Here is a 22,781-nt window from a genome sequence, read left to right on the forward strand (position 1 = left end):
AAGCAGTTGCCATCTCCATAATATAAAGCAATGTCATGTGTATTAGGTTGGGGACACAATTCTGATATGAAATAACCGTATCTTAGTGGCACAAAGCCCATGATTTTTATTCAGAGACATATAACACAGCTATGCAGGCAACTAGGTAGACAAAGTGAGAAGTACATTAGGCTCTTCTTCCTTTTCAACTGCAATAATGTGCAGCCATCCCTCATAAAATTTAGCAACTGTTGAGTAACTTGCTGCAAAACTGTCTCACAGTTCACGAGCAGGAATGAGAATACTGATTCCAGTGAAACTGCAAAAATACATCATCCAAATTAGGATATGGACAAGGCAAAAAGGCTAATGCTTGCATGATTACAGAGGCACAAATTACAGTTCACGGGCACATTCAGAGGCACAGGCAGAGCAACTCAGCATTGTGTCACACCACCCTTGTGCTCTATCTGCCCCTCAGCAAAGCCCTGCAGCTGTGAAATGGGAATGTGCTGGAGTGCACCCAGGGAACAGCAGGAACCTGCCTCCCTGCTCAGCTGGGGCAGCCTGGCCTTGGAAGGTGTCCCATGGCCAGGGGTCGGAATGGGATGAGCTTTAAGATCCCTTCCTACCCAAACCATTCCACCATTCCATGGTTAAGGTGGATTCAGAGCACTGGTTGCCCCTGTGAGATGGGACACAAGAGATGCAGCCCCACTAGACAGACAGGAGTGAAAAAGGACTGTGCAGGAGCACACAAACCCTTACAATCTGTGGGGACAAGGAAAGGTGGAGAGATACACCCTGTACAGACGTGTGGGACGTTACTTTATCACCTCTGATCTCACCTTGTTCTGCTCACATCTTATTTCTCGGGTACAATATTATCCTTTAGTACAACAGAACCTGCAGCTGGGGAGGCACGGCTCTGTCTGTGCCTGCAAAGGGCAGAGCAGAGGACGGCAGTAACACGCTGAATCGAAATTTAATTGCAGGTAAATCATGTAGAAGCGGGTGACTGCTGCAGCTTCGCTGAACTGGAGCCTGGCCGGGCTCCTGCCAAGATCCAAGGGCAGAGCAAAGAGAGGAGAGAGGAGGCAGCGATCTGCGGGACAGAACCGAGAGCAGAACCCGAGACAGAACCGGGAACCGAGCCCTGCTCCGGGGGCACGGACAGAACCAGAACCAAGAGCTCTGACAAGGAACCGAGCCCTGCTCCGGGGCACGGACAGAACCAGAACCGAGAGCTCCGACCGGGAACCGAGCCCTGCTCCGGGGGCACGGGCAGAACCGAGAGCTCCGACCGGGAACGGAGCCCTGCTCCGGGGCACGGACAGAACCAGAACCGAGAGCTCTGACAAGGAACCGAGCCCTGCTCCGGGGCACGGACAGAGCTGAGAGCTCCGACCGGGAACGGAGCCCGGCTCCGGGGGCACGGACAGAACCGAGAGCTCCGACCGGGAACGGAGCCCTGCTCCGGGGGTAGGGACAGAACCGAGAGCTCCGACAGGCGGCACCGGGGAACAGGTGCACGGACAAGCAGCACCTGGGGACAGCACCGGGGACAGCACAGACAGGCGGCACCGCACCAGGGCACGGCACCGGGGAACGAGAGAACGGGAGAACGGGAGAACGGGAGCACGGGCAGGCGGCACCGCTGGGGCGGGCGGCGGGGCAGGACCGGGGGCGGACGGGCTGAGCCGTGCAGAGCCAGGAGATCGAGAGGAAAGTTTGGAGGCTCGGGCAGCGGGCGCGGGGGTCGCGGCGGGGCCGCTCCGTGCCCACGTCTCCTGTGACGCGGCAGCGCCCGCCCGCCCCGGGCCGGGGGGAGCGGCGGAGAGGCGGAGCGGGGCCGCCTGTCCCTGCCCGTCCCTGCCCGTCCCTGCCCGCCCCCGGCCCCGCACCTGCCCGGGAGAGCGGCGGGGATCGCGCGGGGCCGGGGCCGCCGCGCCGGGCGGGGATGCTCAGCCCGCGGCGCCAGGATGCGGGAGGGGAGCGCGGGCGGCCGCGGAGCGGAGAACCGGACGGGAGCCGAGCCCCCGCTGCACCTGTTCCCCGTGCCCGTGCTCACCGGCATCACCGTCGCCTGCGTCCTGCTCTTCGTCATCGGGATCATCGGCAACCTCATGACCATGCTGGTGGTGTCGCGGTTCCGGGACATGAGGACCACCACCAACTTCTACCTGTCCAGCATGGCCTTCTCTGACCTGCTCATCTTCCTCTGCATGCCCCTGGACCTCTTCCGCCTCTGGCAGTACCGGCCCTGGAACTTCGGGGATCTCCTGTGCAAGCTCTTCCAGTTCATCAGCGAGAGCTGCACCTACTCCACCATCCTCAACATCACGGCGCTCAGCGTGGAGCGGTACGTGGCCATCTGCTTCCCCCTGCGAGCTAAAGTCATCATCACCAAGGGGAAGGTCAAGCTGGTCATCCTCTTCCTCTGGGCCATCTCCTTCATCAGCGCTGGCCCCATCTTCATCCTGGTGGGGGTCGAGCACGAGAACGGCACGAACCCCCTGAGCACCAACGAGTGCCGAGCCACCGAGTACGCCATCCGCTCGGGGCTGCTCACCATCATGGTCTGGACCTCCAGCATCTTCTTTTTCCTGCCCGTGTTTTGCCTGACCGTGCTGTACAGCCTCATCGGGAGGAAGCTCTGGAGGAGGAAGAGAAAGAACATCGGTCCAAACACTGCCATCAGGGATAAGAACAACAAGCAAACTGTGAAAATGTTAGGTACGAGTCCTCTTTGTTTTTCCAAAAGGATGTGTGTGCTGGTGTGTGTGTGAGAGGGAAAAAGATGGGGAGCTCTCTGATAGTTTACTATAGCTCCTTCCAAAGGAAAGAAAATGTTTCATACAAAGGGTAAACCTCAGGCTAGCTGTAGAATAACTCTCCTCCTCCCAGTTAGATTTATTTCTAACTGGTTTGAACTGGGGACTCCCAAACAGTTAAAGAAACATTAATAACAATCCCTGACAAGGACAAATACTACAGTTATAATTAGCTTGTGCCCTGGAGATTTTTGAGCATTTTTGCTCTTTGGTTGTGGATACCAATGTTATTTACAGAGAACAGTTTATTTGATTTTTAAACAAAACTAAACCCTTCTCAATCCATGAAGTTGAGCTGCAGACTAGAGCCATCCAGGCAGAACATGATCTGCACTTAAGATTCATAGGAAAAGAGTATCAAGTTTTTAGCAAATTGGGGTTATTTCCTACTATGGTCGTGTAAGCTCATGAAAATTAATCTGCATTTTCATATTAGCAAAACCCCAGGGTATGCTGAACGTGGAGCACTGTGTCTCCTTTGAGGTCTGTGATGCTGTAAAATAACACAGACCATAAGAAAACAGGATCAGGACAACAGACACTCATTCCTAACTTTGTATATTGACACTGCTGAATGCTTTAAACACTTGTGCTTGGCACATGGAAACACAAGTTTTAATGCACTAAGTCAGTGCATGTAGTAGCAGTTTGATACATAAACCTAAAAAGTTGTCCTGCAGTTTAGTGTCTGAAAACTGCAGAATCCTGCTGCTGCTTCTGCACACTTTTATCCAAGCCAGGAGTCCTCTGCAGTGCAAGTCATCCCGTGGATTTTGGGGGGACGAGATGCTCTGCAGGAAGAAGCTTTCACAGGCTCCTTTCAGCAGGGCTGAAGTGGTGGGCTAATGAGGCAGACGAGAGATAGCAGTGAGTGCTAAGTACCTTAATTATCAAATAGGAGCCTACCTGATCTTTTTGTTCATCCTCCAATTTATTACTATGTAGCAGCAGGAAGAATAATAAAACCCACAGCATTCTTTATGCGCTTTCAGCTACATTTTATGATCAATAGAATTACTTCAGTCTGGTAAGCGTGACCTTGGAAGTAATTAATTGTTTACACTTCTAGAGGATTATGAAGTTCCACTGACTATAAGTAAATTACATATATTACTACCATCTTTATATTTTCACATACTTAACTGTAAAGAATTTGAAATAAAATTTATTCCTGCCCTGAAGTATTGCAAACAAGCATTGCAATATTTCAGGCACTTTTGTTTTTTTCTTCCTTTTACCAGGTCTGAGAACAGCCAGGCAGTGGCAAGACTGTACTCTGACAGAGAGCCAATATTCCCTAAATGATAACAGTCTGAAGCCTGATAGAAAGATGGAAATAAGTTAGTGAGGGCTCAGTGGCAGCAGATGCTCAATGCAGTGAACTCTCACTGGTGTTAATGTCCTGCTTAAAATTTAGAAGGCACTTTCTGAGGCTTTATCAAGTCATGGAACATCAAGTAAATGGGATTAGCATCAGCAGTTCTTTTAACTGTAAAGACAGGTTATGCTTCTGGGTCTGAAATTAAGCACCTAAAATGCACAGCCTAACTTGCAAAGGAGCTATCACACCCCATTCCTGTTGAAATCCATGGGATCCTGCATGCATGAAGATCAAACTGTCAAAAGCCTGACTGGGGATATTGCTTGCCTACACGTGCTTAAAATTCTAGTCATAACAGACTGTGCTTTAAACTCTGTTCATTCATAATGGCCATCATGGTAATATTCATTACATGGATTCAAATCCCCATGTGAGCTAGGGAATCATCTGAATTTTGGAGTGAAGATAGTGAGGGAAAACTGGAAGTGGTTGGCCCAAGAAGATGCAGAGCTGGAAAACCTATTCTGAAGCTCAAGCTCTGGTGCTTTCCACTCCACCACAGTCCTGCATAAGCATCCTTTTAAACTTGGGAATGCTGGTGCAGAATTTTTGGGGAAAGATGCTTCTAACGATTATTCTCAGCAATTTGAATTTTATTATTTCTGAGCCATGATATGAGGATGTAAGGGTTGCTAACACAAGCAGGTTGCTAACACAACCTGCCCACCAGGGCCAGGTTGGACTGGACTTTGAACAACCTGGTCTCGTGTAAGGTGTCCCTGCTTATAGCAGGGGGCTTGGAAAAAGATTTTCTCTGAGTTCCTTTCCAGCCCAAACAATTCTGTGATTTCATGAACAGGTTAACTGTAAAAATTGCTTAAGACTGTCAGAAACCCTTGCTCAAGTTTTCTGTTTTTTCTCTCTGTGGTATATTAATAGATACACTCAGAGCAATATGAAAAATCATAAAGGTCAAAGGCACACAGGAAATGAACAGAAACAGTTTCCCTTTCTCTCAGATGAAAATTCCAATGGGCTACTGTTCAGAGACACACACATTCCCATTATTATACAGACATGATATTTACATGTAAATGCAACCCCTGTAGTAACACAATATTACAGAAATACTGTATAACTATAATTATGCAGTTATATATTATACATTTAGTTTTACTCTTCTTGGGAGTAACTCATGTTCCAAAAAACGGTCAAACTGGAGGGGTGCACCACTCTCCTTCTCTTGGCATATGTGCTCTACAAGTCCCCATTCTGTGTTTTATTTTGGGGCCTTTGCCTTTATCAATTTTGCTTTTTGTCTTAAATAATTTTGCTTCCCAGTGATTACATTCTTCATTATAAACCACAGTGTTGAGTCTATCACTTATAATTTGCTTTTGTTAAACACTGCAGATGGTAGATGATTATACTTATTTTGTCACCATTTGGATTCTTTAACGCTCTGTTGATGCAAACATAAGTTTTATAGGTCAGAAGTTTGCTACATCAGATTAGTTGGGCAATATTCAGGCAGCCTGTTGAGATATGATCCAAGTGTATTAAGTATCACCAATTTATATTCTCAGAGAATGTATTGAGACACAACTGAAAGCTTAGGGGAGGCATTTTCACACTCTGATTAATTTGTTAGAGGAACAGAGCTGCAGAACAATGTTAATCACCTGTATGTCAATACTCACACTTAACACACTTTCTCCTGCTGTTTTTATTTTAGTCGTGGTGGTATTTGCGTTCATACTCTGCTGGTTGCCTTTTCACGTAGGACGGTACTTATTCTCCAAATCCTTCGAAGCTGGATCCCTGGAGATAGCAGTGATCAGCCAGTACTGCAACCTGGTGTCCTTTGTCCTCTTCTACCTTAGTGCAGCCATCAACCCCATCCTCTACAACATCATGTCGAGGAAGTACCGCGTGGCCGCCTGCCGCCTCTTCGGACTCAGAGCCCTGCCCAAGAAGAGCCTGTCCAGCAGCAAGCAGGGCAGCTCCCGCGGGTGGACAGAGCCCAGCCTCACCACATGACACCCCAGCATCCCCAGAGAGCCGCCAGGGCAGGGCAGGAGGGCGAGGAACGGCAATGCCAGCGCGGAGAGCGGCGCTTGGGTCATCGCTGAGAGGCAGGCACAGATCTGGGGGAAAACACCCAAAAGTTTGGGACTCTGAGAGGAGAGACGCGGTCACGGAATTCGGCAACGCTCCAGGTGTTGTTTTTGTGCTGCTTTTGCCCGTTTGATTTTTTAACTTTAGCCCAGACCTAGGCTGTGCCACCCTGACCAGGCAAACGTGGCCCACCTCACTCGAGAGTTTGAACGACTTCAGCAGCGCCAATTCGAGCTGAATTTTTCCAGAGTTAGCTTTAGTTTTGCTAAGAATTTTGCTAGCATCTAACCAGACCCTAGAGAGAGAATACTGAATTGCCTTTTAGGAATAGTAAACAGGAAATTTGATACACTTTTCATAAAACCAATTTTTAAGTAAGCTCACGTTGTTCTTTGAATGAGGAAAATTATTTCTTAAAAAAAAAAAAAGAGATATAAAATGGATCATTTTTAAACACGCTAAAAATAAATAACCTTCATGTCACATCCAAGTAGAAAGGAAACAGAAAAAATGCCTTCACAGAAGTTGCTTAGAATGTGACTGTACTGAAATATTTTTTTAAAATATATATCAGTGGGACAAGGACAATGCTGACTTCAGGCCTGCAGTGATGCTATAAAAATGTGGAATGCAATCACCCACCAAAGTCTCTCCTTTTGTTTTTTTTTTTACTAGCTAAATCATCTTTACTTGCTCTGTTCAGTCTGACTGTGAATGACTTGATGTGTTTGAACTTGGAAGCTTTTAATTGTTTCAGTATTTGTTAACGAGTCTGTGGCTACCTGTCCCTAACTGCTCCACTGCACCCCAAAGCTTGCTGAGGACAGGTATCCTGCCTGTAAACCCCCCATATTTCTGTTTAAAGTCTGCTCCCAGTGCCACATCCCCCTGTAAAGCCTGGTGTGCATTTGTGCTTGTTTGCTGCAGTGTTGAATTGAGAACATTTTGCATTTTTTAACCACCGTGACCTGAGAAGGTAATAGAAAAATCTGCATAAAAGGACACAGACAGACACATTCTCATACTTGATTCATAAACCCCTTAAATTAGATTTTTATACCTCAAGTGTGCCATTTCAAGGCGAACCAGAAAACGTCCCATCCTCTGTGCTAATGAGTATTGGCTTATACTGTCTCTCCAAAACGTGGGTTTGGTGCCCCACAGAGCTCACAGAGCTTTGGAGCATGCATGAGAGCAGCTTCCTGTTCACTTGGTTCTAGTGCTCATCCCCACCTGGTCCACAGCCCTTTCTCCCTGGTGAATTTTAATTCTCCCTGGTGAATTGTGTGTTAGCAGAACTCTGCTGCCTTCCATCCCGCTCACACCAACGGGCCACGTCCCCCTGTTACACCTTCAGCTGCTCAGGTTGAACTCCCAAGAGAAATTGGCCTCTTCTGTAAATCCAGTGTCATTTCTGTCACCTTTGCTGGTGCCAGGGGCTGGTTGCTGCTCCTTGGTGGCACCTGTGCCCTCCCCACTGCAGGAGTGCAGGGTTTGTGTGCAAACACTGAGGCACTGCAGGATCCCTCCTGCTTCACCTGCACCCACATCCACCTAGCTGTTCTCTCCCTCACTGGCTGACAAGCAGGTCTGGTGGCAGAATTCATGCAACTCAGGGAAACAAGACATTTGGGAACCACGGAAAGAGGGTGCAGATGTGAGCTCAGTAACAACCTGTCTGTAAAACACCCGGCGTCACATCGGTGTTCTGAACCTCAGCTGTGTCTGTGCTGTTAAATGTGAACAGAAAAAGAAATAAAGTGATGAGACCCTTTATAACCCTGTGGCTCTGTGGTGGGGGAGGATCCAGTATGATTCACACAACTGGATTTTCTTTTTCATATTTATATTTTAATTTTGTTCCCCAAATCTGTATAACTAAGTTGATTAGGTTATTTTGTTTAACCAGAGTAATGCAACATGGAAGCCCCACATTTGTGCACACAAACTACAAACATACTAATAATTTCATTTAGCCTAAACATTTCATCAGGAGAAAATGTAAATTTTAGCTCTACCAACACTGTAAAGTTTCCACAAATTGTGTATAGAATGAAATTGAAAACATTTGATCTGAGGTCATAGAAGTCAGAAAGAAAGGGTCTGGCTGCTCCTTGGGAGGGAGGACAGAACCTCTTCCTTCATTCCCAATGAGGAGATAGACTTGATTTTACAAATCCTTGGACAAATCTAGCAAAACACACAAATTATTATTAAAGAAAAGTAGCCACCTTCACAGACTCTTGCACAAGCAGGAAAATAGTTCATATCCAGCAGGGAACACCAACATTTAACACACTGTAGCTGTTGCTACAACAGCCTTTAGTGCTGCTGCCCTCAGTACCAAAACTTTTCTATGGATTCTCTAAAGTCAGTGGGGTCACACCAGCACATGCTGAGTGCAGATGGTGAATAGGAACTGCTGCTTCAAACTGGTACCTAATGAATTGCTTTTATATGGAAAGCAGGGAAAAAAAACCACCTAAAACCTGGATATCCCTCACTTTTGCATCATAAAATCAACTTTTGTCTGATTCCTCCAAACAGATACACACATCTCCACCTGCACTGATGGATGAATCCAGCTTTGCTTGTCTTGAGTGTTACTCAGAGAATCACAGAACATAAAAGGGACCTTAAAGACCCTCTAGTCCCAACCCTCTGCCATGGGCAGGGTGCCACCCTGGGCCTCATCCAACCTGTCCCTGCCCAAGTTGCAAGAAATAACTTCACTGGGAGAAAAAAAAAGAGTGAGCAAGATTTGAAGGGCGTTTTTTACCTAAGAACAGTGAAGTCAGTCCAAGGTAGGGATCATCAATCTGTCTCAGGTGCCAGCAAGGGGCAAAGCTCCTCCTGCCTTGTGTCTGGCAGGGTGAGCAGGGGCAGAGTGGATGCTGCAGGTGCAGAGGGCAGTGGCAAACAACCTGTGCTGGCACAGGGATGCTGGCACAGGGATGCTGGCACAGTCACTGCCTGCCTCACCCACCAGAGCTGCTCCTCATCCTCATCCTCAGCCTGGCAAACACTTCCCAGCTCAGACAAAGCCTTTCTCCTCTGCTTCCCAGGGCATTTCTGCAGCACCTCCTGTTCCTGGCAGCTTCTCCCCAAAGCCTTCCCTACATGAAAGGGCACAGCTGTGCCTCCCATCCAGATTTGGGTCTGGACATGGTATTTGAGATGCATTTTTCATGGGGGGAAGACAAGAGTCCTTGCAGGCACTGGGCTGTTCTTTGGCATGGCAGACAGGGCAGCTCTGCAGGGAAGAGTTTTTTCAGGCTGTTGAACCTTTCCATTTCTGGAAACTCTTCCCTGTGGGAACAAACCTTGCCAGTTCTGACTGGAAAAAAAAAAAAAAGCATAGAGGCTTTAGGAGTCAAAATTTTGCTGTCTTCTTAGTGACTTGAATGTGAGTAGCCCATAGAGAAAATTATTGGAAGTTCATTTATTAAACATTCACAGCTTTAGGAGTCAAAATTTTGCTGTGTTCTTACTGACTTCAATGTGAGCAGCCCATAGAGAAAATAATTGAAAGTTCATTTATTAAACATTCACAGTTTTAAAAGCTTTTCTACCTCTACATTTTGTATCACAGCTTCACAAATAAACAAGAACAATTTGGCTGCATTTTCTTTCTTGGCAAAGAGTTAAATTGAAATATGTCAAAAGGACTTTATCAGAAAGCTTCATACATTTTACAAAAGTGCCTTTGATGGAGACATGCACAGGCAGAAAATCATGTCCTATTGTATTTCTTGCAAAAAAATAAAATACACTGGAAAACCAGCACTTTCTGTCAAAATTGGAATGGATAGATATTCAGCAGTTATGTAAGTTTGTATCAAATGACATTTCCACAAGCCTCTATTAAAATCAGCAGTCTTTTAGATACCTAAACACCCAGGAGAACCCCCTCTCTGCCATGGATCTGCTGGTTTTAGGGTGATGCTGCTCTGAGCCCAGAGGACATTTCTGGATGGGCTTCCATGGAGCTTGTACCTTTGGCAAAAATCCCGTGGCCTTGAAGAGGTAAATTACCTCTTGAGAAGTAAATTCAAATTTGGAACAAAAAAATCTCACTCATCTCCCCTGCTGTTACTTCCCCACATCCTGAACCACCCTCCTCATCCCTGGCTGAAAGCACCACAACATTTTACCCTCACAACACCCAATAAAAAGCCCCAGCCCTATTTTACAAAAATTAATTCAAACCTCTTGTCATTCCAACCCCTTGCTCAAACCCTGCTGTCCCAGGGTGAAGGGCTGTGGCTCTGCTTGCATGCTCTGGGTGTCACTCCTGGGTTTGGGCTGGGTCTGGCAGCTCCCACCGTCAGTTTTGAGTTCCTGAGCTGTGCTACCAGAGTGCTCAGCCCAGCAGTCCATGGAAAGCTTTATTTGGGAAAGAAGCAGCCTGTGGGTGACACTGCAGACACCATGTGCTCTGTTTGCACAGCCCTGCTGTCCATGGTGACCCCACACCTGCAGCAGGGTTTGTATCCACACAGGAATCCTTCACAGCCCTGGGCCTGCATACACACAGGAGCTTCCCAGAAAATCCTCAGGATGAGCAGCAGGAGCTGGGTGCCCAGGGCCCCTGGCAGTGTTTGACACCATTTGGAGTCAGGCACAGGCAGCTGAGTCACCCTGCCAGCAGCAGCACCTGGAGAGCTGGAAGCTGCTGTGGTGTTAATGGGAAACCTCTGCTCCTCTGGGCAAATCCATCATTCAGAGGGCAGTGACACCCCCTCAGCCACCTCCTCCCCCATCCCCACCTGATGGACCACCTGGAATCCTCCCAGCTCCCCATAGGCTTCACAGGAACAAAAGCAATCTCCTCCCACAGACATGCTTGCCAATGGCTTTTCCCTCTGAAACACAAGTTCTGGTGAGACAGGTAAAACCCACAGGGCTTTGGCTTCATGTCCCACATCCCTGGCCAAACTTTTGTCCAAAGCAGGTGTTAGATGATGGGGTCCAGCTGTGCCAGCTCTGTCAGATCATGAAACCACAACCCTGCCTGCTGCTGTTCAGGTAAAAAAGCAGAAAAACAAATGTTAGATCAGAATCTGCCTCTTATATCTACATTGTGATTATGCAAGTACAGTGGAGAAAGGGAAAATTTAATCCATCTTGTATTAATGCAGGCTAATGATTTTCTGCAGTCACTCACTGTCAAGCCTTAGTCCAGTTGTCATTCCAGCACCCCATATAGCACATCAGCTTTATCCCATGTAACTAACACACTCTGTGGGTCTTTAACAGGATTCCTCAGTGCTTTTCCCAGCAGAAAGGTCTCCATTCCCTTGCAATTCCAGTGCTTGTGTGCTATGGCCCTTCTGAATCTCAGCTGTGGATGGGTGCATGCCATGACTTCTCCTCTAAGACCAAAATTCAGAGCCTCTCATGAACCCAATTACCTGGATGAGAACAAAAAGCACCTGGGTTTCCTCTTGGAGCTGACCTGGTGATGCTGACTGCTGGTTTCTCTGAGACCTGCAGACACACTGACCTGGTTCTGCTCACTGAGAGCACCTCCAAACCCACTGATGTTCAGCATCCCCTGGATCCCACCCCTGACACCCTGTCACTGCCACAGGAGTGGGCTGAGAAGGCAGCAGTGTCAGCAGAGCCCACAGGTGTTATGCACATCCCAGCAAACCACCCCAAGGATGGGAGGAGGAGGAGGAGGAGGAGGAGGGGGTGACTTCTAAATCAGCATCCAAACCACCCAGCTGCCAACGCCAGCTCTCATTTCTGTGTACAAATACACCCTTCTGAGAGCTACAGGGTGCTCCTCCCGTTGTATTTAACGATAAACCACTTGTGTTTCTCCAGATAAAGACGTTTTATGGCTTTCCACACCTGCTGTGATTCTTTCACTGGGAGCAAAACAATGGTTTTGTGACGTGAGTGAATGCACAGGGCAAAATTGCTGTCAGAGACTGTTCTGAGGGCTCAGGAAATGTTCTCCCAGCACTTGCCCCTATTTTTGATGCTACTGGATCAAAAGATCCTTTGCTATTTTCTCATGTTCTGATTGATTTTCACATGATTGCAGCACTGTCCATGAGAAAAAAAGGGCACGGCTATTTCCAAGCCTCTATCCACATTGTTCTTCCCTGCACAGCCTCCTTCCACTAATGACCTGGTGCTGAAATCATGGCTCATTAAGGTGGGCAGGCAGGGAATCTGACACCTCGAGCCTGCTCTGCAATGAGACTCACCAGGACGAGCTCTGAGGAAAAGAGATTTAAACAGTTTTAACACGGCAGTCTGAGAGAAGACAGCAACAATGCACACTACAAATTTTCCCAAAATTGAGCCAAGATCCACGGTCACACACACAGGCAGACATCCTGCCCAGTCAATAGCACCTTGGGGTTTTTATCAAGCAGTGACAATAAGATTGACTTTTCCAAAATTTGCTGTGCTGTGCTGGGAGCAGCAGCATGGGGCTGTGGAAGGTGCAATCACCCGAGTTAGTTGTGATTGAATGTGGAGTTCTGAACCCACTGAACTATTGTTGGTTTGTGAGGAGGGAAGTGGGCAGCCAGCACAAGGTTTCTGTGTGCCTTGGCTGGTACCCTGGCTCTGGGAGAGGAGTGCTGGTGTGGGCTCATCCCTGGGATGCCTGAGGATCTCTGGACTAATGCTGGTATGTACAATCATGGGATGGTTAGAGTTGGAAGAGACCTTAAAGCCCATCTAGTCCCACCACCCTGACATAGGCAGGGACATTTTCCACTGTTCCAGGTTGCTCAGAACTCAGTCCAACCTGGTCATGAGCACTTCCAGGGATGAGGCACCCACAACTTCCCTGGGGAACCTGTGCCAGGGCACATCACCTTCCCAGGGAAGGCACCTCAGACCAGCTTGGGGTCAAAACCCACGAGAGGTTTGTATTTACCTGCTTCCTTTCAGTCTTTGCTGTGGGTTCATGCCAGATTTCCCAATCTGGAGCAGTGCCAGTGCCACAGGCTGTGCCCAGATCTGCATCCAGCACCCCTCCTGGGACAGGCTGATGGGAACCAGGGCAAGGGGCTTGCACCATCACTGCCCACACAGGGCTCATTCAGAGAATAACCAGAGGCTGGTACAGCTGGCATGCTTTGGGATTCAGAACACTGAACCTGACACCTTAAAGAAGACAGGACAGAGCCATGAAGAGCACGAGGAACTCTGAATCCCCTCACCGGAGAGAAGGAGCAGCACTGGCTTCAGTGCTGTGATCCAGAGCAATCACTAATCCAGAGCTACAACAATACAAACTGCACACAGCAGCATCCCAGGGGATATCTGGCCCTGCTGAGAGCTAAGACCTGATTTTCTCAGCAAGCCCTGAGGAGCTGAAGCCATGGCTGAGCAGGGACCAAGTGCATCCTGCCCAGAGTGCAGCCAGGGAACACCAACATCACCAGTGCTGCCTCTGAGCCCAGGACCCCACCTCCAGCTCACAGGCTTCTCATGGAAAGAAAAGAGCAGTTGAGCTATAAATTAAAAAAAGACAATATTTGCATTGGATTAGGGTGAATTTCTCAAATCTGTTCACAAGTTAATCCTCAGAAGACTTTTGCATCCCTACTGTTTGCTCCATTTTATTTGTAGAGAGTAATAGCTTTCATATGACAGAAAGTGAGAGAGATGAGCTAATAAAATTACTAAGAAATGACATCCACTGAGCACACTGACCCAAGCAGTTATTTATTAACCATGTCAGGAGACCTAAAAATAGCTTTGATTGCATGCAAGACCATCTATGCCACCAATTAGTGCAGTAAATGTAACTACTCAAGCTAATAACAGCACATTCAGTTAGGTAACAGCAGATCCCAGGCTAATCCGCTGTGTTTGAAAGCATCTTGTGAAACTTCTTTTTATTTCACTGAGCCAAGAATCTGGGTATTGTAAGAGCAATTGTCAAGAGCAAAAATAGATGTAATTATTCAGAATGTAGTACCAATAAAATAGCCCTTTCAGGGGATCTCAGCTGTCCACGTTCATCTCTACTTGTGGTTCTCACTCCAAGAAAAATAAAGATAACATTTGCATCTTTACTCCAGGCCAGGTTAAGGACAGAGAATATAGTTCTACACCACTTCAATAAATGACAATAAATCATGAACTGTGTAATAATTCTAGAAAAAGATTTGCTGAGGAAATATAATGTATACTTCATATTACCACACAAATTTCTTCTTGTCTCTAACACCTTTGGTTGCAGGTCTAACAGAACCATCCTGTTGATGTAGATCCCAGTGCTGGAGATGATGTCCATGTCCACAGGCCACCAATTCACAGAATGGAATCACAGAATGGTTTGGGTTGGAAGGGGCCAGCCCAAGTATGTTCAGGGGGATTTTAAATACCTGAGCTATGCTTTGAGACGGGAGGGACAGGCAGGAGAGCCTTGGTCCTCTGACACAACACTGGTGCTGTGACCCACCCCCCTTCAGCTGTTTTCTTTTTAATAGCACACTGGATTTGAGCACCTCCTAAAATTCAAAGACACAGGTGAGTTTGTGGAAAAGCTCCACAGGAGATGAACAACAGGGACTGATGTCACTCCAGATCCCATTTGCTTCCCAAACTCGTCCTGGGAGCGCGTGGCTCAGCTGGTGCCACACGTGGCTCTGACCCCCTTCCATGGGGCTCAGCTCTCCTGCACCACACCAAACGTGCTGGGAGCTGGCAGGAGTGACTCAAGTAAGGAGCAAAACAAATTCCAGGCGTTGGTTTTTGAGCAGCTCAGTGATTACTGAGAGGAGAGAATCGCCGCTGCCATAGAAACGGCAGCGCCAGCCTGGGGACCACGCGCTGCTGGGGCACACCTGGCACTGCTCACACTGTGACATGTGCCAGGGCCACAGCCCTCTGCTGCACCACCCCAAAGGTTGCTGGCAACACCACAAACATACCCAAAACACGAGCTTCTGCTCTCCTCCAGAACTTTTCAAAGCTGATACTTCTCCTGCCAGCAGGTAAAGACATGCTGGTAAATCCAGCATCACCCAAGCCCGGGTCCAGTTGCTCTGTGCTCCCTCACAAAACAAAATCCATGGCAAATTTAGTGCTACTTACCCAGCTCTGCACAGTCTGGGTGTGGGAAAGGCACCCAGCACCTCTGCAAAAACCTGTGGGTGATAACAGCACAAGGTAACACTCAGAACCCCAACAGCAAATGTTTAAATCCTGCTTGGCTCCCATGGGCTCTCACTGCCCTCCAGCACCTCTGCAGACACCCCTGACAATAAACCAGGGACCACTGAAAATAAAACATCTCCTCAGATGACAAAGATTACTATTTTACATATTTAAAAGATTTCGTTAAAGAGTGTCTTGGCAAGCACTGCTCAAATAAAAAAGCTGAGCAACCAAGTGAAAAAAGTTACTGTATTCCCCTAGGAAAACCCCACTCATGTTGTAAACTGCAGTAATTAAAAAAGCAAACAAATCAATTGTGTTGTGTTTATGCAGTGACTTGAATAAAAGTATTAAAAAATTAACATGAATGTGTTTGACAAGAAACATGTATACATACTAGACTAATTCATCATGATGAGGAATTGAATTCATTGCACATAACTAGTAAGTTAAAAGCTCTAGTATTTCAAGTGTTTAATTACTAAGAGAGAATTACCTCATTTCCAGATTATCACTATAAACTCTTCAAAAAACCACAAAAATCACTCCAATTACAAACCAGAAACATCCTGAGGTAAATTCAGGGCTCCCACCCTTGCTCCAGGATGCACAGCAGCACTGACCTGCCAGAAGAGAATGTGTAGACCCAAAGGGCTATGTTCAATTAAAATAAAGAATTAAAACAGAAAGAATTAAAACATTTATTGGGCATAAATATATTACATATACACTACAGATACAGTTAAGTCTTACATACATAGTGTAGTATTTGCAAAATCTATACATTAAAATTGATATGGCAGTTTTAATATAATGCATATGAAATAGTCTAAAATTTACAATACAAGAAAACTTCTGATTATTTTTTTTTTTAAGTTGAAAAGCTTGGAATGTATGTTCCCATAGTGAGGTAAAAACATTTTATTTTTCTTTTTCAATTTAAAGAACTGTGCAAGAATAAGGTTCATACACATTCAATTAGGGCACTTCTCAATCGTGACACTGAATACTGAGCTACTGGAGCCAACAAACAGGATTAGAAAACACTTCAAGTTCATAAAGAAAAAGGCAGAACAATATAAAAACATCTCTCTCCTTCCTTAAGGGTATTAAATACTTAGTGTTTCATTCTACCTTTGTTGGTGGTGGTGATTTCTGTGAGAGCAGAGTGCCCTGGGGTTGGATCCAACACTGCTGGACCAGAGGAGGTTTGGGAAGGGCATCAGCAGTGCTGAGTCAGGGACAAGGACCTCAGAACAGAAGGGACATCAGAGATCTTTGTCCCTGACACACCAGTGACAATCAGATCAGTGTGGTAGGAGATACAGACTGAAAATGTCAAATTCACTGGGCCTGCCCCAGCACCATCTCCCAACAGCTCAGCCTTGGGCTGGGGGCTCTGCTTGGTGTGGCTACAAGAGACCCAAAAATCAGCAGTGCCAGAGATGCTTTGGGTGTGGCTGATTCTCTCCCCTCCAATTCTGCTCACTGCTTTTAGTAGCACTTGTATTTCCAACTTTCAAAATTGCTAATCTAGAGCACATTGGGTTTTTTCCTTTCTTTATTAAAGCAGTTTTGTTTTTGTTTTTTTTTCCTTAAAAAAAAGGTGTCAAGCTCGGATTTCATAGCAGCACTGCTCAAACAATATACCAAAAATAAAAAAAGGGAATCTATTCAAATTTCTGGGTTTTTCCAAACTAGCGGTCTTTTCATCCTTTTAAAAAATACACTCTTCTCCCCTCCAATGAAAACAGCTGTATACTCTTTGCTCACAAAATACAGATGCAAGGTCACAGAGTTTCATATCACAAATAAATTTAAATAAGATGTAAATAAATTTGACAAGCCATGACTTTGGCAAAAAACAAAAAAATATATATATTTAGCTCAATGCCATTAGTTTGCAAGGCTAAATCAAACTAATTATAGTCAATAACAAAATACAGAACATTTCTAATATTTGCTACATCTAGAGAGGCACACAGAATAATTCATTGATCTTAGCACTTTCTTTCCAGAGATGATTTTGTTTTTGGATACATGTAAACGTTTGAATCACTGATAATGGGTTTTTTTGGCATTTAATGTACTAGATGCTCCCATCTTCAAAAACACAAGAAAATGCAAGAAGATTAATAATACTAGGAATGCTGCCAGGTAAAAAGTTGACCTAAAGTACAACAGTATAAAACAGACAAAATGTAACATGCTATGGGGAGGATGGAGAGGGGGATTAGATTAGTACATAAGTACACTTTTTATTTTTTATTTTTTTTTACAATAAATAAAAAGATTGCACTGTAATTGGTATTTAAAGTACTGTATGCAGTATATAGTATAAATAAACCTAAAAACAAAAATAATGTTGTTTTTTTCCCCATTACTTTGGTTAAGGGAATATTATGCTAGTACAGGACACTGAATCTTAGACGATGGAGACAGAGCACAAAAAAGCTAGGACAAAAGCAAAATCAAGTAGCAAAAATATACAAAAACAAGAGGCAGGGAAATACACTGTGTCTGTTGCACCCTTTTGGAATCTATTTGCACCTCCAGCTCATTTATGTCCCTGAGGTACTCGCACAATGTTGACTTAATATAAATAACCCCATGACTCAAGAGTTAAAATCTAGTGTCTCGATGGATTAAAATGTGTCTGGGAAGGGGGCAGGCAGGAGGGGGACACTGCCACCAGAGCAGGGACCATTCCTCTGCAGGACTCTCCTCTCACTTTTGCCAGGTACCAAGTTATTTCAGTCAGCCCCATGGTAAGAACAGCATAGACACCCTCTTAAGGTATTAAAAACGAACAGATGTGATTTCTGACACCTCCAAGAAAGTTCCATAAAATAGATACCCCTCAAAAAAATAACAATAATATTAATAATAAAAAAAAGATCAACTGACAGTAAAGTTTGCTTCCATTGAGTGTAAATCTCACCTAATTCAGTAGAGGCAGTAAGCTGTCACCAGCTCGAATCATATAAATCAGGCTGAATAGAATAATATCTAGTATTAGATTAGGAATAGTTATATACAGTGACAAACAGACAAGTTAAAGCAGCTTTTAAATAGCTGAACATGGGAATAACTAACTATTGCACAATGCCCTCTTACTTAAAATTACTGCTAGGAATCAAAATGGTAAAAAAAAAAGTCTATAATGCTTCGTAATTTATATGCAGTTTGGTTATTTGATTTCTTATACAGGCAGTTTATAGTGTTTGTAAAAATAACAGGCAACTAAAAAAGTTTTCCAACTGCAGGATGCTGTTCCAATTTAAATGCACTAAACAGTTAAAACAACAACTTAGGGTTTTGTCTTGAAAAACTGGGGCAAATGTAGTGAATAATTTGTAGGCAACATTGCTAATACTGTTCAAGGAAAAACTGGTACTTGACTAACACTGTATCCTAGTCTTACCACTATACACACTTGTGACTAATGTTTAGAAGGAACATGAAGAGACAAAAAAAGTGACTCATGATTAAAAATTCCTAAATAGTAAGATAAAATAAGAGACTGCATGAACTTCAGTGAAAAAAAAAACCCAAAACAACATTGAAAAGGCAAATTGGTGACACTTTTGAAATCGTGAAGGAAAAACAAAGAAATCTTGCTTTTGGTATCTGGTTTGCTTGTTTCTCCAGTTTGACCACTTCCTAGTTCTGAATTTCAAAAAGGTGCATCAAAACACTGATTTATCTTTCTTCAAGCTAGAACCGTAAAAACGACAGCGGTATATAAAACGCACGGTAGAACGAAGGATTTCCCAAAAAAAACCAACAAAAAAAAAAAAAACGCAAAAAAAAAAGAAACAAAACAAAAAAAAAAAAAGAGGGGGAAAAAAAGGAGGAGGACTATCTGAATAAATGTGTGGATTATAATGCGTAGCATTAGTTAAACCTGTATTTGGAGCTCCGGCTGAACCGCGTCACTTCATAAAGAAGTACTGTAGGATGCAGGCGAAGATGATGGAGAGGCTGGCGAAGCCGAGCACGATGAGGGCAGCGAACTGTTCATCCGTGGGCACCATGGGCTTGGCCTTGGGGTCGTGGGCACTGCCCGGCTCGCCCGGCAGCTCCAGGGCGCCGCGCTGCAGCGCGAACGCCGCCGAGGGGCTGAAGGGGCCGCTGAGCTCCTGGCCCGTGTCCCCGCAGCGCCGGCAGGCGCACACGCGGAACCGATAGTCTGTGCTCACCTGCAGGCCTGAGATGTGGAATGTGGTTTCTTCTCCCTTGTACACCTTTGGAAACAAAGCAGGCAGCCCGGTCAGACACAGCGATGCCTCCGGCTTCCGCGCGCGAGGTTTGGCGGGGAACGCGCCACGGGAGTTCGGGCTTTTACTGATATAAAAGTTTTAGATTTTATATTTTTCAGATCCTGTACTGTGTTAGTGAATCACTCTGAACTCCACACAGAGTGTTGGCACCCTTTTCCACATTTTGGGCAGACAAAACAATCCTTCCAGGTCACCACTGCAGCCCCAGGACCCGAAAAATCTAAACAAAAATGAATTTGGGGGACCAAACTGGGGAGATGTGACTTCATTACCTGAAGCTGTAACTGGATAATTAAACCCTGATATGCAAATAGACCAAACTTATATCTGTCTGAAAAGCTTGTGACCAATATCCTTTCTTCCTAATAAATAAACACCTACTTTATTCTCTGTCTAGCCTCTGTTCCAGGGAGCCTCTCCAAGTCTCTAAGGAAATGCTTCTCAAAGGAAGGAGCTTTCTGAGTCAATGCAGGTTTTGGAAAAACAGAGGCAGGTGGAGAACTTCTCAACAAGCCCCAACACAGTGCACACAGGGACAAGTAACCTAATCTTTGTGGGTGTGATAAATGCTACAAACGTATTTCTGCACTCTCAAAGTGTGACTGTACACCCAAAACATGTCTAGGACATAATTGCCCTGTCTGGCCCCAAAAGGAAGAAAACCTGGAAATGAGGTTATTGCAAGTTATTCCATGTGTAGCTGTAAAATTGCACACAAATGTCATTTTGATGTATTTTCCCCTCACTTTTCTCTCAAGAAACAGAAATCTTGCCAGAAATTGCACTTTCAGAACTGTGGAAATAATAAAATATTATTAAGGTATGAAAATTTTCCTCTTGATTGCATTATATTTGGTTATTTACTAATCCAAACCCATCACATATTTATGTTAATCAAATGTAGGTACCACATGACTCAGAGCATAAGTCATGGTACCAGAAAGGAGAGAAAAAACTGAGTATCTGAGACAATTTTGTAACTTAAATGGAAAAAAACCACTGGAAACATTCACAAACTCTGTAAACAAATAATTTATATAATGGAGACTGATATTTCATGACATGAAAAAAGTGTCACAGAGTGCCTGTGTCTGCTGGGAAAAAAACATCCTGAACTTCAGCTGCTTCTTCCTCTGCTCATTTACCAATTCCCTTCTCTTTGCTTGGAACAGAAGTTTGAGAGCATCTCTGTCCTCCCAGAGGCAAGAAAAGGAGAGAAAGTGGGAAACTAGTCCCAAGCCCACAGAGGATTTCCTGTGTGTTACTCTGGAGTAAGAAATGAGGAGAAAAGAGAAGAAACCTGCTCAGCTCAAGAGCACTTCTGGAGCTCAGCTTCCCAGCTCTCCTGCCCTGCTTGCCCCTGAGACTCATCCCTTGCCTAAACAGCTGGTTGCTGATTTTTTGAGGTCTATGACAAAGAGATTAAGGTGCTCCTTTCATTTTTCTTCTCCTTTCCTTTCCAGCTTTCACAACTCTTCCAGATGCAGTTTGAATGATGGTGAGTCTGGGTTTCCAGACTAAGCACAAGTCCTCTAACTAGCTCATGTTTCTTGGACCCGAGGCACAGACCAAGAAACAACATTTAAATAAATATTGCCTTACTCAAGTACTGCTCAGTATTTGCAGGAAGTTCCCTCTAGTGACAGGACAACAGCAAATTCCCCCCTAAACCCCTGACACTGGGCACAGCCATGCACTGCTGCCTTTCTTCTTGTCTTTGTTTGCCCTCCCAGTGCCAGTGAGGAGTGTCACTGGGTTACTGTAATTGCAGGGAAAACAACACTGGAATTCTGTAGCTGCCCACAGAGTGATGTGAGGGATGAAACATCTGTTTGCAGAGCAGCCCTCATCCCCAGAACACCTCTGTTCTCCAAGGACAATTCCATTTCTAACACTCCCTGTTGAGGGCAACTGTGGGCACAGGACTGAGTCAGGATTCTTCCACCTAACTCCCATTTCTTTAGATTCTGAGTCAGGGCAACTCAAAGCCCTCACAAAACAGCTGTCAGCAGGATTTGCTTTCTGGTGCTGCTGTAATTAATAATCAAAAATTATAGCCAGAAAAGCTCTACATGCCTTTGCCACAAATAAGCCTTTGCAACCAGTATAACCAATTCTGAACCAAAATAAAATAATCCAATAAAATCCAAATAATGACATTTAAAAAAATTTACAATCTAAACTTCATAATTTTTAAGAGATACTAGGGACTGCACATATACAACCTGTCTGCACTGAAAAACATCCTGCCCAATAAAAAAAAATCCTTGTTTTTTTGCTTGTTTTGTTCTGTCAGGATGGTGAATGCCAGTGTAACTGGAGGCCAAATTTGGCTAAATCAAAGACCTCTATCTCCATTACAGTCTAACAAGTACAGATGGCTGAGTTCACTCAAGCCAGCTATTCAAAAACACTTCTCAGAAAAAGGCCAGACAGCCAAGTGAGAGAAGAGTGCATCTGTAAGGGAAGTTTGAAAAACTGTTGAAAGTAGACAGATGATGTGAATTAATATTCACCAATGACAAAGACCAAACATTTTCTGCAGTAGCACTAAGACAGTTATAGAAATTGTTCTGCTTTCAGTGGTTTGAGGAGTATTTACCAGCAGTGGACCTGTCAGTACCAGGTAAACAATTATTAAATTGTTCCCTGTGCCAGGGGCTGCAGAAGCACCTCAGAGCTATGGCAGGATGCCCCAGCACAAAAACATTTGGTTGTGAATAGTTACACTCTGTGAGTGGACTTTACACACACAACAGAAAAAACCCTTGACAACTATGAATAAGGTCTTTAAATCTGCTGAACAAATATGAAATCAGATATAACTCCATGAAGCAGCAATAGTATTTTATATGTAGCACATTATGCTTTGGTGGCCAGCAAGCCAAAGTGAAGTGCCTATCTAATTTATCACTTTCAGTTCCTAAAAACAGCTTTTTGGTTTGGACACTTGAGAATATAATAAAAATGTGGTGAGCTTTTTGCCTGGCTCCCTCAATGAGAATATCATCACAAGTAATAAACTGCTGCTGAAGCCTCTCGTGGTATTTGATCCTACTGATTGAGCTACAGAGACAGAGAATTCCTGCAGGCAAGGATTTCTCAATT

The 22,781-nt window shown here is 45.0% G+C and overlaps 2 protein-coding genes across 4 annotated transcripts in view; one reads left to right on the forward strand and one right to left on the reverse strand.

Annotated features, from left to right (window-relative positions):
* Positions 1-1,913: 1,913 nt before the first annotated feature.
* Positions 1,914-8,028, forward strand: GHSR (growth hormone secretagogue receptor). 3 transcript variants are annotated; one of them, XM_033069301.2, is made up of 2 exons: positions 1,914-2,715; positions 5,870-6,268. In XM_033069301.2, exons 1-2 carry the CDS (start codon positions 1,962-1,964, stop codon positions 6,172-6,174), a joined length of 1,059 nt encoding a protein of 352 aa, XP_032925192.1. In that variant the 5' UTR covers positions 1,914-1,961; the 3' UTR covers positions 6,175-6,268. The 3 variants fall into 3 exon arrangements, with proteins under 3 accessions (XP_032925192.1, XP_032925193.1, XP_032925190.1); XM_033069302.2 differs by having other exon boundaries at positions 5,918-6,268; XM_033069299.1 differs by having other exon boundaries at positions 1,933-2,715; positions 6,018-8,028.
* An 8,049-nt stretch (positions 8,029-16,077) lies between these two features.
* The window catches only part of FNDC3B (fibronectin type III domain containing 3B), a 182,380-nt gene continuing 175,676 nt past the window's right edge, over positions 16,078-22,781 (reverse strand). The window contains exon 26 of the mRNA XM_033069139.1: positions 16,078-19,637. Coding sequence (XP_032925030.1) covers positions 19,326-19,637 — 312 coding nt within the window. The 3' untranslated portion in view covers positions 16,078-19,325. The remainder of the gene's footprint in view (positions 19,638-22,781) is intronic.

The sequence above is a fragment of the Catharus ustulatus genome, chromosome 10 (assembly GCF_009819885.2).
Source record: "Catharus ustulatus isolate bCatUst1 chromosome 10, bCatUst1.pri.v2, whole genome shotgun sequence".
NCBI lineage: Eukaryota > Metazoa > Chordata > Aves > Passeriformes > Turdidae > Catharus > Catharus ustulatus.